Source organism: Heptranchias perlo, chromosome 5 (assembly GCF_035084215.1).
Source record: "Heptranchias perlo isolate sHepPer1 chromosome 5, sHepPer1.hap1, whole genome shotgun sequence".
In the NCBI taxonomy this organism is placed as follows: Eukaryota; Metazoa; Chordata; class Chondrichthyes; order Hexanchiformes; family Hexanchidae; genus Heptranchias; species Heptranchias perlo.
The window spans coordinates 107942486-107957792 of NC_090329.1; the positions used below are offsets into that span (position 1 = coordinate 107942486).

General features: G+C 42.8%; 1 protein-coding gene across 1 annotated transcript in view; it reads right to left on the reverse strand.

Annotated features, from left to right (window-relative positions):
- Positions 1-779: 779 nt before the first annotated feature.
- bves (blood vessel epicardial substance) overlaps positions 780-15307 on the reverse strand; it is a 53193-nt gene continuing 38665 nt past the window's right edge. The window contains exons 9-10 of the mRNA XM_067985301.1: positions 4840-4981; positions 780-1273 (exon numbers count right to left, since the gene is read on the reverse strand). Of these exons, the coding sequence (XP_067841402.1) occupies positions 1158-1273; positions 4840-4981 (258 nt within the window). The 3' untranslated portion in view covers positions 780-1157. The remainder of the gene's footprint in view (positions 1274-4839; positions 4982-15307) is intronic.

Below are 15307 nucleotides of genomic sequence, written 5' to 3' on the forward strand. Positions count from 1 at the left end.
GTAATGACAAGCTCATCAATGGTGATGACAAGCTGTCCAATGCTCACCCTCACCATCTCTCTTTCAGGCTCTGTAAATCATTGTTCACCACTATTACTTTTCCTGTTGATCCATTTTGGAGCATTTAAAAAGTATATTTCGACTTTGACAAGCTTAGGAGTGTGAAATCTCCTGTGTGCACTGTGTAACAATTTTGAAGACTGTCCATTCATCCTTGACAGATTTATTTGTGAGTAGTGCCCCCAATCTCTTACTATGCTTAGCCCGCTAACCTCTGAAGAGTAATGGTACCCCCACCCCACACCAAAGAAAAATCAGCTGCTAGATGTATTTACTGAGAAATGGGCCAGGATATTTGGGGTTTACTACAGACCACCAGGAAAAATAGGGAGAACCTATAACTTTATGACAATACTAGAAGGGTGAGTGAGCAAAGGAAGATAGTGCTGATGGGATACCAGCTTGTCATTACCATTGATGAGCTTGTCATTATTCAGCATGACTGCTTCCTGGTTTAGTGCATCAAGGAGCCCATGATAGATAGCTCTTTTCCTGGCCAGGCTGTCTTTAGTGACCCATACTATTCAAAAAGCAGAAGTAGCAATAATGACCCTAACAAATTATTTTCAACTTGACTTGGGTAAGAACACAAGCATGTAACCAAATCTTAGCTTAAAGAACTCGGAGATTTTTTAACAGAGAACTAACAGCTCTGCCACTGACCCTCACCAATCAATTCCAATCATTAACCTTATTACTGCAACATATGTGGAACTGAATTAATCTGCTTTTATCTTTAATAAGATTACACATTTTGAACAAAAGTGTGAATGGTGGAAAAAAATCTAATGGTGCTTCAATCAAATGGTTGACGTGTTAATGTGCATTGAGTTGCCCACAAAGGCTCAAGTCATGAGTGCATTGTTTCACACCTCATAGCCAACAACAAATTTAAGAAAGGAACAGAAATGTGATGGGGTGATAAAGCAAATGAACACATGCCAAATCCTGGACCTTCGTGTATTTTACACAGTTGCCAAAGCTGGCTGTGTATTGGTGGTTCAGTGGTTAAAAACAATAGGACTTATTTGTAAGATTCTTGTACTCTCCAGCAGACAAGAGCTTCTCTCTGCTAGGAACATTCCATTTTGTTTTGCTCAGGACCAGTCGGGAGCCAAATGGACAACTGGTGAAGGCGGCTCAAAGACATCATCCTCAATAGTTTCCTCAATGGATCTCATTTTTCCCGAAGTCCTAGTATATGGGGACCTCTCTGTTGTATTTAATAGAAAACAGAAACAAAAATAAAAATCTCTCTGCAATTAAATGTTCTCATCCAAGTTAATTGGCAATAATGCACAGAGAACTTTTTGTACAAACTTGATTAGCTTCTTCTTCGGATGGAGGCTCTAACAAAATGGAACCTAATTATATTCCCACTTGAATTAATCCCTATTTAGATTTTAAAAGTTCAGCAATAATAAATGAGAAAATGTTAATTTACATGGTTGTTTATATCTGCAATCATTCTGACAACGGGCTTACTTGCTATTTAGATTCTGAATAGCTTCTCAATTAAATATTTTCCTTATATTGGCAAAATAAAAGCCACTCAATTACTCTGCGCTCAGTATTATGCTTGATTACAATCATTACATCAAACAGCATGCAAGTTAATTTATTGAGCACATCCAAAGAAATTATTCTGAATATTAAAATTCCCATAGGCAAAGAAATCTGACAATAAAAATTAAATAAGAATATTCTGCGAATTAAAACTGAACATAATAGAACTAAACAGTATTACAAATGTAATCATGCAAAATGATGATAACATTTGTCTATTCCTGCCTCAGAAACGACTACTTGTCCAGCTCCACAGGCCCACTTGAAACCTTGACATCTTTGTAAATAAAGATTTTCTATCCATCCATCAATGTCAATCATTGAAAATCTACCTATGATCAGTTGCATAAATGGAGCTGGACTTATCTGATTGAAAACAGAAGAGTAAATTACTGTTCACAGTTACTAAATATCACACAGAGTCCACCTGAAATCTTGGGGAACAAAGAAAAAGTCTTGCATTAGTAAGCCTTGTTTTATTCAAATACATGTGGTTAATACCAGCCGATATTGAAGTATTACATTAAGTTTTAACTCTGGTGCAACAGCATTTGTGCAGATTGAAGGGATACACTAAATGTAGTCACATACACAACCCTCAACTGCTAGAGATGAGCAAACATTTTTTTTTTGAAAATTATCCAAACTGAAGAGATCATATGGGAAAGAAATCTACATTTTTAATCAATCTTAATTAAGTTGAAAGGGCAACTAGCATAGAAGATTTAGTGATGTCAAATTCAATGAGATTCATTACCACCTTAAGAAACATACCTTATTGTGCATGCAAGTTTCCATTTTGCCAGCTGTTTCCCATTCTGCCCAGATGCAATACTATCATGGCAGTTGTGTGCATGCACTAAACAGCCAGACAGTGTTTATGCCTCATTAGGGGCTTCCAGTGTTTGTTGTTGGAAGGAACAGAAAGATGCAGGTTTTTTTTGGTGCTAGAAATAAAAACCATTTCAGACCATCCAAATTTCATGTATCAAATGCAAATTTTCAAAACAATCTGGATGCTCATCGCTAATCACACAACAAACATCCCTGACCAATAATTAGAACTGAACGACAACTCTTAAAGGTCATTCAAAGGTCAGACAAGGTTTTTCCATGCTCATGCTAAAATGTGTTTTTGTTAACCTACATATATTTGTCACTGCTACTGTAACAGTGTGGGATTTTCTCCCTTTACCCCATCTCTCCTTAAGGCTGAGGGCAACTGCATCATTCGCATTAAAATCACTCAGACCAAGGATCAGCGTGGGATGTTTCTAACCTGTATGGCTCAGTACCACATGATGCGGAACATTTATCCATTGAGCCATTAGAGCTACAGTGTTGGATATTGTGCCTATTTCACTGCAGCACAGAAGTTTGTAATTTAGACATAGGTACAAAAAAATTAAAGCAGAGAATAGCAACTACAGAACTCGTTACACATTCTCCCAACACGTGGACATAAATAAAACCAAATTTTCCCACTTAATAATAAGGTAAAGTACAGCACAGTCCAGTCAAGAATTTAAAAAGAAAAAGACACATCATAACATGGGCAGATTTGAATGACAAGCAACCAATGAAATCTGGCTAGGACTCCATTGTTGAAACCTTAATACTTAAGAAAGATTACAACTAGGCATCATCCACTGTTGCGGGGAAAATACAGAAAAGCAACCAATGACTCAAATAAGTTTACAATTAATCATGAGTTACAAATTAGGCAAAACATTTTAAACCTTGCACCATTACCTTTAAGGTCAGATTTGTTAAAAATTGTAACTCATGTAAGTCCTTCCAATACTATTAAAGGTTCAAAATTGTGGTTTCCAGTAATGAGAGTAATTTCTATTATTCTGTTCTTCTTCAAATAGTACCATGGGATCTTTTATGTCCAGTTCAAAAGACACCACTTCTGATAATGCAGCACTCCCTCAGTACTGCACTAAAGTGCCAGTCTGGGCTATGTGCCCGAGTCCTGGAGCAGTGTTTCAACCCACAACATTCTGGTACAATGTCTTCTAAGGGCACTCTAGTTAACATGAGTCATCAAAACTTTGATGAATGAATTTTTCCTCTAAGACCTAGTGATTTAATCAAGGTTTCTCTGTAACTAGAACAATTTAAATTGTGGGTTTATAATAATGCAGTGACCTATTTTATCCAGTACCTGGGACTATGTAGTTAGTCACAATTTGATCGAGCATGAACAAAGTGCAGCAGTTGACTCCACTCAAACAAATTAGAGCAGTCTTGCAGGTTAGTTCCTTTTCACAAAATGAGAATAACACAAAGTGTTAACTTCAGGCACAAAAAATCCACAGATACACACAAGGGAGCACACTGCTACCATAACAACCTTGAATTCGTGCAGATGGGCATGGAATTAGGTCAGAAGACAGAATCAGCTGAGGGTTAGTCTGTTGGGCCACGTCAAAAAGGATGAATCTGCTTGGAAAGTTTTTAATCAGATGTCACTTTTTTTTGGACAAAATTAGTGAAAATTTATTTGCCGTTGCACGATTACATCAGGGAGGAAATATAGAAAAATGTTCTTGAGTTTTGCTCGATTTATCTTAAGTGACGGAGAAACTTTACAGAATTTTTCTTCAGGAGATTAAATGGGTGGTTTAGAGTCTGTGATACAGAGCATTCTATATGATCTGTGGAAGGAATGGGTTTGATGGACTGAAGGCATTTTAGCACTCTATGCTTTCTTATATTCTTAAATTACTAAAAATGCTTATGGTCAAAGTGTTTGTTGGTTGGCCATCATGGTCAGTTTGAAGTGCGTGTGGCTATAACCTACAAGAAGCATAACTGGATATAGGATATAATTATTTGGGAAGCACGGAGTATCAGGTTGATGACTGGTCTCAGAGGGGGAATGGAATATGAGCTGGACCCAGTGTGGAGCATGTGCCTCAGTGGCTAATATTAGGTGTTAGCTTTAAGGACAGTAGGTTATGTTAAGTTCCTTTTATAGATCATATTACAGTATCACTTTAAGGATTTTAGGACATAAGGTTCTGAAAGCTCTGTTTGATGTTTATGGGTTGGTTTGGTCTGAATGAAGCCAACCTCCTGGTTAAGCCAGTTAGTTTGATTGGGCAACAGTTAGTTTGATTGTGTGTGATTAAATCCTGAAAATCATCTCAATTTCTTATTATGTGCAAGAAAGGCGAACAAAAGTGCCATTTATTTGATGCTCACGGATTGACGAAGCAGTAGAACTTCCATGTAGAAAATGAGATAGTCCATCTTCTGTATCGCTTGTACTGGCCATACTGTTTCTTACTTTCATCATTGAAAGCTGGGAGCATAGGCTTGGCTGTCGCTCAAACTTTTTGGCGGTCTGTAACAGAAAGGAAACTGGATTTTCAGAAAAAGATAAACAGAACATTATTTCTCACTACAATTTACCACTGAATGACTGGAAGGTAATCCATTTATGGCACTTTACTCACCACTCATTTTTTCTGGGACAGTCTTGCTATTTTAGAATTTAGCCTACGCCTCTAAAATAGAAGGGAGGTACATTTCCAGTTGCCACATAAGGAACATCAAGACACCATTTTCAACTTTGAACTGGAGGAGTTAGGCACCCTTTTTGGATTGTGGGGCAACTCTGAAATAATAGAAAGGTTCTTTTCCTTCCTCCAAAGTAACTTCCAGTTAAAACAACCTACTCCCCCCACTTTAGCAACATTGGGCGATTCCAGCTTAATACTAGGTTGTTTCTTTATGGTCTTGTAATTGCCAAAACCGTTCTTGGCAACTGGAAGTCGGCCACAGTTCCAACTGCAGATACATGGTACAGAAGTTATAGGAGTGCTACTCAGGTGGCCCTTTTGATCGAGGGTAAACGTCTGACGTAGCTCTCTACTAAAGGTTCTGGGCTACAAGGCAACAGTTCACCAAAAAAGACTCCTCTTCAACTGAGCCTGTTTGGGCTGCTCAGCTCCCCTCCATGTCTTAGACCTGTAATAATTAGGTCCCTGCTGACTTGGTTCTCTCCCTTTTCAAGACAAAATTCAAAATACAGAAAGCGCCAATATCGATTCCAGTTCTAATGTAGATGTTAGATTCCATCTTTAAGTGTTGTACTCTCCACTTTGTTTAGGAGAATTGTTTACCTTTCTCCATGTTGAACATTGTATACAAGTTTTTATGTTATGTTTGTAGGCCTGTTTGTTAGTTTTTGTAAATGTTTGATTGGGACTTGCTGGTAATAGATAGATTGTCTACAAAGTCCTCCCTATTTTGAAAGGAAAAAATTACTTGTAACGAACATCTAGTCTGCATTGGACACTGGCACCAAGTCTGCCTCACTTGAATCCATTTCCCTCTAAACTGTTATTGGATAACGTAATAGGAAAACAATCACAAGGTACTGGGATATCTTACAGCAATTTACAGGAACATAAAATTCAAGTGAGGCATATTAATAGCAGTAGCAACACGTACTGTGATCTACATATGGTGTGCTTTACAATAAGGGAACTAACCTTCCAGGGGACTCGGTAGACTCCTTGTCTGTTACCAGAAAGTCCAATTTATATCTCAAAGTGTGGATTGAAGCATTCCTTTAAAATAACAACATTTGGGGAGAAGAGGGTGGGGGAAGATGAGGGGTCCAAAACACATAATATATCGGGTGAATAAAACATGTTAAACCAGTTTTAAACTATGTGTTACACAACAACACTGCAGAAGGTGCATATTTTTTCTGAAATATCTGAAATAGCCCGGAATTTCCCCGGAGCTGCTCCCACTCCGTTGCCGTAACTTCGTCCAAAGCGTGGCAAAAACACAAAGAGGGTTTCCGCTGCACTTCCAGCGAAGTCATGTGGAGCAGCTCTGAGGAAATTCCAGGCCAATATTGATTTATAACAGGATACACAAAGAAAAATAATACTGCAAGTTTTAAAATCATATTCATGTCCCACTATTAGAATATGCTATAGAATTTGTTATTGTCGTCCTCAGTCTTTACATTTTTATGGTCTTTAAACACTCGCTTCATTCAGTAATCTACTGACTGGAACTTAGTGCCCACTGGCTCCCTCCCCTCCCCCTCCCCTCCAGCCGCAGTGGGGTGCAGTTCTGCCTGTGTCATCAGCTCTCCAGTGGCCATTCTCCATGTGTGAGCCTGGACAGTGATTGTTAGCAGGCTATTCTACCATAAGGGAATCAAAGTTGAGTCCGTTCCTGTCCTTACCTGACATTCACAAACACACACATACACACTTTCCAGCAGGAGTCACTGAATAGAGATTATGAATGGGAACCTTGGCCAATTTTTCTACTCCCAATTCCAGGGACTCGGCCCAATTACAGCATCCCAACACTGCCCTGGGTGAGGCCAGGTAATTTAACACAGACCAAGGATCAACCTGGGACCGTCTGGTCTGTATGCCTTAGTAATGGTGTCAATGTTTTAATAGCAATACAGTGCTGTGGGGGTGGGGGAACACAGGGATTAACAAAAAGGAAAACAATTTTCCCTCCCCTTCAATTTTATGTAAAATCCTTAGCCTTTGTAGCTTTTCCATCAATCTTGGGGATGGAAAACCCATAATACTTATTACAGGGTTATTTACTTTGCTTCATAAAGCTTTAGGACATATTTCCACTACTCTGATTGGACTGCTAAGAGCTGGCAGTAATTTAACTGAATCCAAACACTATTTCCTCGCTAAATCTTATCAACTAATTGCAGAATGAAGGATGCAGCAAGGAAATTCATTTGCTCATTGAGGGCTTGCTTGTTAAGATTGCGGAAGATTACGCAAATGATAAATGATAAAACATCTAGGCAGCAATGGATAATGAAGTTCTGTCTACAATGCTCTGATATTTCCCATTACATTCGGCCAATTCTATTTCAACAAAAACAAAGCCTAGTCAGCATAATTTAAGCTCCATTCATTAGAGATATATTCACAACCATCATAACATATAGCTGGCTCTTACTTCCTTTACAAATCGCATCTCTGCATTAGCACTGTGAAATAATTCAATGACATCCTCCCCATCAATCATCAAAGGATTCTGTAATTATATCAGTGTCTTCCATGTTAATTCAGCGTTACTTTTAACTAAAGTAGTACAGAAGTATACAAGGCTTAATATTTACTCTCAATGTTCACCTAACATCCTTCAACTATTTTTGAGGCTTATGTGTTACTGAATCCTTCAAATAAATGACAGCCTTATTACCTGCTCTCCAACTTTCATAGTCATCGCTAAAAATCTTTTTCCTAAACATTCTGCACAAGCGGGTGTCACCAAATATCCAATAGTGTACAGCAAGTTTACGCGTGCAAAGCAACAGAAGACCACGACAGTTACAAATATGACACACAACAGCAACTGTACACTAGCTAATTAAACATAATTTAATATTTATGCAAAATAAATTAACCAGAAACAATTCGATTTGCCAATTAGTTTCTTTGAAGGATTAACTGCCTGCTAAAATGTTCAGTTGGCCTCACTAATGAATGGCCTGCATACATTTGGAAGTTGTGTTCTATCAGTTTACAATCCCTCAGAATTGTAGTCAGACTGTTTGATTTTCTTACGTTTGTCCTCTCAGGTTGGAGTGTATACATGGGTTAGTCAAACATTAAAGCTGTAGTGCAAACACTTTCCTGACCATCCATTTCTGCACAGAAACTCATCACCCGCACTGAATTCTGAGAGTTGTAAAGTTGTGTTTGCATTTATTGTGGCTGGGTTTGAAAGGATCCATTTTGGGAATTATCTTTCTAAGGCATTTCATGTACATACACATGAAACTTGTTGTTAGTAGATAACAAGAGAAAATATACTGCAAGTGCACTTCAATAAAAGGGCTATTAATAAGCCTGGGTTAGGTTAATAGAGCTCCTCAATTGGTTAATGAACCACCCGTTACAGTCCATAGGGTCCCACGTTTGGTCCCTGGTTTATGTTAAGTTCTCAGCCAGGGAAGCAGCTGGAGTGTTACAATAACCTGAGTTAAGGAGGAAAAAAACAATCAGCCAGGATTCCTATTCCCAACTGCTATCTACTGACCCTTGCTGAATGTGTGGACATTGGGTGAGAACAGGAGCTGACTCGAGTACAGTAGAATAGCCTGCTACCAACGACAACTTGAATTTATATTGCGCCTTTAATGTAGTAAAACGTCCCAAGGCGCTTCACAAGAGCGTTATCAAACAAAATTTGACGCCGAGCCACATAAGGAGATAGTAGGTTAGGTGACCAAAAGCTTGGTCAAAAAGGTAGGTTTTAAGGAGCGTCTTAAAGGAGGAGAGAGAGGTAGCAAGGCGGAGAAGTTTAGGGAGGGAATTCCAGAGCTTAGGGCCTTGGCAGCTGAAGGCACGGCTGTCAATGGTGGAGTGATTAAAATCAGGGCTGCACAAGAGGCCAGAATTGGAGGATCGCAGAGATTTGGAGGGTTGTAGGGCTGGAGGAGGTTACAGAGACAGGGAGGGGCGAGGCCATGGAGGGACATGAAAACAAGGAAGAGATTTTAAAATCGAGGCACTGGTGGACCAGGAGCCAATGTAGATCAGCGAACACAGGGGTGATGTGTTAATGGGACTTGGTATGAGTATTTTTTTAATTTGTTTTATTTTTTTTATTCGTTCATGGCCAGCATTTATTGTTCATCCCTAATTGCCCTTGAGAAGGTGGTGGTGAGCCGCCTTCTTGAACCGCTGCAGTCCATGTGGTGAAGGTTCTCCCACAGTGCGGTTAGGTAGGGACTTCCAGGATTTTGACCCAGCGGCGATGAAGGAATGGCGATATATTTCCAAGTCGGGATGCTGTGTGACTTGGAGGGGGAAGTGCAGGTGGTGTTGTTACCATGTGCCTGCTGCCCTTGTCCTTCGAGGTGGTAGAGGTCGCGGGTTTGGGAGGTGCTGTCGAAGAAGCCTTGGCGAGTTGCTGCAGTGCATCCTGTGGATGGTACACACTGCAGCCACTGTACACCGATGGTGAAGGGAGTGAATGTTTAGGGTGGTGGATGGGGTGCCAATCAAGCAGGCTGCTTTGTCCTGGATGGTGTCGAGCTTCTTGAGTGTTGTTGGAGCTGCACTCATCCAGGCAAGTGGAGAGTATTCCATCAAACTCCTGACCTGTGCCTTGTAGATGGTGGAAAGGCTTTGGGGAGTCAGGAGGTGAGTCACTCGCCGCAGAATACCCAGCCTCTGACCTGCTCTCGTAGCCACAGTATTTATATGGCTGGTCCAGTTAAGTTTCTGGTCAATGGTGACCCCCAGGATGTTGATGGCGGGGGATTCGGCGATGGTAATGCCGTTGAATGTCAAGGGGAGGTGGTTAGACTCTCTCTTGTTGGAGATGGTCATTGCTTGGCACTTGTCTGGCAGGAATGTTACTTGCCACTTATCAGCCCAAGCCTGGATGTTGTCCAGGTCTTGCTGCATGCGGGCACGGACTGCTTCATTACCTGAGGGGTGGCGAATGGAACTGAACAATGTGCAATCATCAGCGAACATTCCCATTTCTAACCTTACGATGGAGGGAAGGTCATTGATGAAGCAGCTGAAGATGGTTGGGCCAAGGACACTGCCCTGAGGAACTCCTGCGGCAATGTCCTGGGGCTGAGATGATTGGCCTCCAACAACCACTACCATCTTCCTTTGAGCTAGGTATGACTCCAGCCACTGGAGAGATTTCCCTCTGATTCCCATTGACTTCAATTTTACTCGGGCTCCTTGGTGCCACACTCGGTCAAATGCTGCCTTGATGTCAAGGGCAGTCACTCTCACCTCAACTCTGGAATTCAGCTCTTTTATCCATGTTTGGACCAAGGCTGTAATGAGGTCTGGAGCCGGGTGGTCCTGGCGGAACCCAAACTGAGCATCGGTGAGCAGCTTATTGGTGAATAAGTGCCGCTTGATAGCACTGTCAACGACACCTTCCATCACTTTGCTGATGATTGAGAGTAGACTGATGGGGCGGTAACTGGCTAGATTGGATTTGTCCTGCTTTTTGTGGACAGGACATACCTGGGCAATTTTCCACATTGTCGGGTAGATGCCAGTGTTGTAGCTGTACTGGAACAGCTTGGCTAGAGGCGCGGCTAGTTCTGGAGCACAAGTCTTCAGCACTACAGCTGCGATGTTGTCGGGGCTCTTAGCCTTTGCTGTATCCAGTGCACTCAGCCGTTTCTTGATATCACGTGGAGTGAATCAAATTGGCTGAAGACTGGCTTCTGTGATGGTGGGGATATCGTGAAGAGGCCAAGATGGATCATCCACTCAGCACATTCTGGCTGAAGATGGTTGCAAATGCTTCAGCCTTGTCTTTTGCACTTACGTGCTGGACTCCGCCATCATTGAGGATGTTTGCAGAGCCTCCTCCTCCCATTAGTTGTTTAATTGTCCACCACCATTCATGACTGGATGTGGCAGGACTGTAAAATTCTGATCTGATCCGTTGGTTGTGGAATCGCTTAGCTCTGTTTATAGCATGTTGCTTCCGTTGTTTAGCATGCATGTAGTCCTGTGTTGTAGCTACACCAGGTTGGCACCTCATTTTTAGGTACACCTGGTGCTGCTCCTGGTATACTCTTCTACACTCCTCATTGAAATAGGGATGACCCCCTGGCTTGTTGGTAATGGTAGAGTGAGTAATATGCCGGGCCATGTGGTTACAGATTGTGCTGGAATATAATTCTGCTGCTGCTGATGGCCCACAGCGCCTCATGGATGCCCAGTTTTGAGCTGCTAGATCTGTTATGAATCTATCCCATTTAGCACGGTGGTAGTGCCACACAACACGTTGGGACAGTGTCCTCGGTGCGAAGACGGGAGTTGTCTCCACGAGGACAGTGTGGTGGTCACTCCTACCAATACTGTCATGGACAGATGCATCTGCGACAGGTAGATTGGTGAGGACGAGGTCAAGTAGGTTTTTCCATCGTGTTGGTTCACTCACCACCTGCCGCAAGCCCAGTCTGGCAGCTATGTCCTTCATGACTCGGCCAGCTCGGTCAGTAGTGGTGCTACCGAGCCACTCTTGGTGATGGACATTGAAGTCCCCCACCCAGAGTACATTTTGTGCCCTTGCTACCCTCAGTGCTTCCTCCAAGTGGTGTTCAACATGGAGGAGGACTGATTCATCAGCTGAGGGAGGACGGTAGGTAGTAATCAGCAGGAGGTTTCCTTGCCTATGTTTGACCTGATTACATGAGATTTCATGGGGTCCGAAGTCAATGTTGACGACTCCCAGGGCCACTCCCTCCTGACTGCATATCACTGTACCGCCTCCTCTGGTGGGTCTGTCCTGCCGGTGGGACAGGACATACCCAGGGATGGTGATGGAATGGTTAGGATACGGGCAGCAGAGTTTTGGATGAGCTCAAGTTTATGGAGGGTGGAAGTTGGGAGGATGGTCAGGAGAGTGCTGGAATAGTCGAGTCTGGAGGTAAGAAAACCATGGATGAGAGTTTCAGCAGCAGATGAGCTGAGGCGGGGCGGAGGTGGGCGATGTTACAAGAGTGGAAGTAGGCTGTCTTGGTGATGGAGCAGATATGTGGTCGGAAGCTCATCTCAGGGTCAAATCAGACGCCAAGGTTGTGAACGGGCTGGTTCAGCCTCAGACAGCGGGCAGGGAGAGGGATGGAGTCGGTGGTTGTGAACAGAGTTTGTGGTGGGGTCCGAAGACAACGGCTTCGGACTTCCCAATATTTAGTTGGAGGAAATTCCTGCTCATTTACCAACATTCCACCATCTACAAGGCACAAGTCAGGAGTGTGATGGAATACTCTCCATTTGCCTGGATGAGTGCAGCTCCAACAACACTCAAGAAGCTCGACACCATCCTGGACAAAGCAGCCCACTTGATTGGCACTCCATCCACCACCCTAAACATTCACTCCCTTCACCACCGGCGCACCTTGGCTGCAGTGTGTAGCAACCACAGGATGCACTGCAGCAACTCACCACGGCTTCTTCGACAGCACCTCCCAAACCCACGACCTCTACCACCTAGAAGGACAAGGGTAGCAGGCACATGGGAACAACACCACCTGAACGTTCCCCTCCAAGTCACACACCATCCCGACTTGGAAATATATCGCCGTTCCTTCATCGTCGCTGGGTCAAAATCCTGGAACTCCCTTCCTAACAGCACTGTGGGAGAACCTTCACCACACGGATTGCAGCGGTTCAAGAAGGCGGCTCACCATCACCTTCTCGAGGGCAATTAGGGATGGGCAATAAATGCTGGCCTCGCCAGCGACGCCCACATCCCATGAACGAATGAAAAAAAAATTCAGTACTGGATGTTAGACAAGAAGCGTGACATTTCAGAGACACTGAAGGGATAGTGAGAGATGGCTGTGAGTTAGAGCTGGGTGTCGTCAGTGTACATATGGAACCTTACATTTTGTTTTCGGATTATGTCACCAAGGGGCAGCATGTAGATGAGCAATAGGAGGAGGCCAAGATAGATACTTGGGGGACTCCAAACTAACAGTGCAGGAGCGGAAGAAGAAGCTATTGTGCGTAATTCTCTGACTACGACTGGACAGATAAGAATGGAACCAGGTGAGGGCAGTCCCACCCAGCTGGACGACAGAGGAGAGGTGTTGGAGGAAGATGGTGTGGTCAACCGTGTAAAAGGCTGCAGACAGGTCAAGAAGGATGAAGAGGGATAGTTTACCATCGTCACAGTCACATACAGCCACATATTTGTGACTGTGATAAGTGCCATTTCAATGCTATGGCAGCAGCAGAAACCTGATTGGAAGGGCTCAAACAATGAGTTGCAAGAAAGGTGGGTACAGATTTAGGAAGCAACAACACGTTCCAGGACTTTGAAGAGGAAAAGGAGATTGGAGATGGGCATTGACAGAGGGGCCAAAGGTAGGTTTTTTGAGGAGGTGGGTGATGATGGCAGATTTGAAGGGGAGGGGCACAGTATCTGAGGAGTTATATCAAAACGACAGCACTGAAAGAGGCCATTAGGCCCAACTGGTCGATGCCGGCATTTATGCTCCACACGAGCCTCCTCCCTACCCACTTCATCTAACACTATCTGGATAGTCATGATGTGGAGATGCCGGTGATGGACTGGGGTTGACAATTGTAAACAATTTTACAACACCAAGTTATAGTCCAGCAATTTTATTTTAAATTCACAAGCTTTCGGAGGCTTCCTCCTTCGTCAGGTGAACGAGGAGGCTTCCTCCTTCGTCATTTTCACATCGTTCACCTGACGAAGGAGGAAGCCTCCGAAAGCTTGTGAATTTAAAATAAAATTGCTGGACTATAACTTGGTGTTGTAAAATTGTTTACAACTATCTGGATACCCTTCTATTACTTTCTCGCTCATGTGCTTATGTAGCTTCTCCTTAAATGCATCTATGCTATCTGCCTCAGCTACTCCTTGTGATGGCAGGGGGGGGGTTCCTCATTCTTATCACTCCTTGGGCAAAGAAGTTTCTCCTGAATTCCCTATTGGATTTATTAGTGACTATTTTATATTATGACCTCTAGTTTTGGACTTCCCCGCAAGTGGAAACATTTTCTCTATGTCTACCCTATCAAACCCTATCATTATCTTAAGACCTCAATCAGGTCACCCCTCAGCCTTCTCTTTCCTAGAGAAAAAAGCCCCAGCCTGTTCAGCCTTTCTTGATAAGACTATCCTCTCAGTTTTTGTATCATTCTTATGAATCTTTTTTGCACCTTTTCCAATGCCTCTACATCGTTTCTATAATATGGAAACCAGAACTGTGCAAATTACTCCAAGTGTGGTCTAACCAAGGTTCTTTCCAAGTTTAACATAACTTCTTTGCTTTTCAATTCTACTCTTCCAGAAATGAGCCAGAGTGCTTGATTTGCCTATTTTTATAGCCTTATTATCCTGCTTTGCCACTTTTAGTGATTTGTGTATCTGTATCCCTAGGTCCCTTTGCTCCTCTATCCCATTTAGACTCTTATTATTCAAGCAGTATGTGGCCTCCTTATTCTTCCTACCAAAATGTACCACCTCACTTATCTATATTGAAATTCATTCGCCAATTACATGCCCATTGTGCAAGTTATTAATGTCTTCTTGTATTTTGATACATTCTTCCTTTGTATTAACTATACCCCCCAATTTGGTGTTGTCAGCTAATTTTGAAATTGTACTTCCAATTCCCGAATCCAAATCGTAAATGTAAATTGTGAACAACAGTGGTCCCAGCACCGATCCCTGGGGTACAGCACTTTCCACCTTTTGCCAGTTTGAGCAGCTACCTTTAACCTCTACTCTCTGCTTTCTGTTTTGTACCCAGCTTGCTATTCATTCTGCTACCTGTCCCCTGACTCCACATGCTCTGACATTAGCCATGAGTCTACAATGCGGTACCTTATCGAAGGAGAGGGAACTATTAACAATATCAGCTAACATGGGGGCCAGGAAGGGAAGTTGGGTGCTCAGCAGTTTGGTGGGATGGAGCAGAAGTTGGATAAAATGAGCTCAGACTGGGCATGAAGGAAGATAGGAGAGAAACTAGAGAAAGATGCACATTCTGGGTTGGGGCAGGGGGGATGTTTGGCTTGGTGGGCTAGGGGAAGGGAGGGAAGCAGCAGAGGCAGCTGAACGGATGGTCTCAATCTTAGTGACAAAGAAGTCTATGAGCTCCTCGCACTTATTGTTGGAAGTGAGGGTG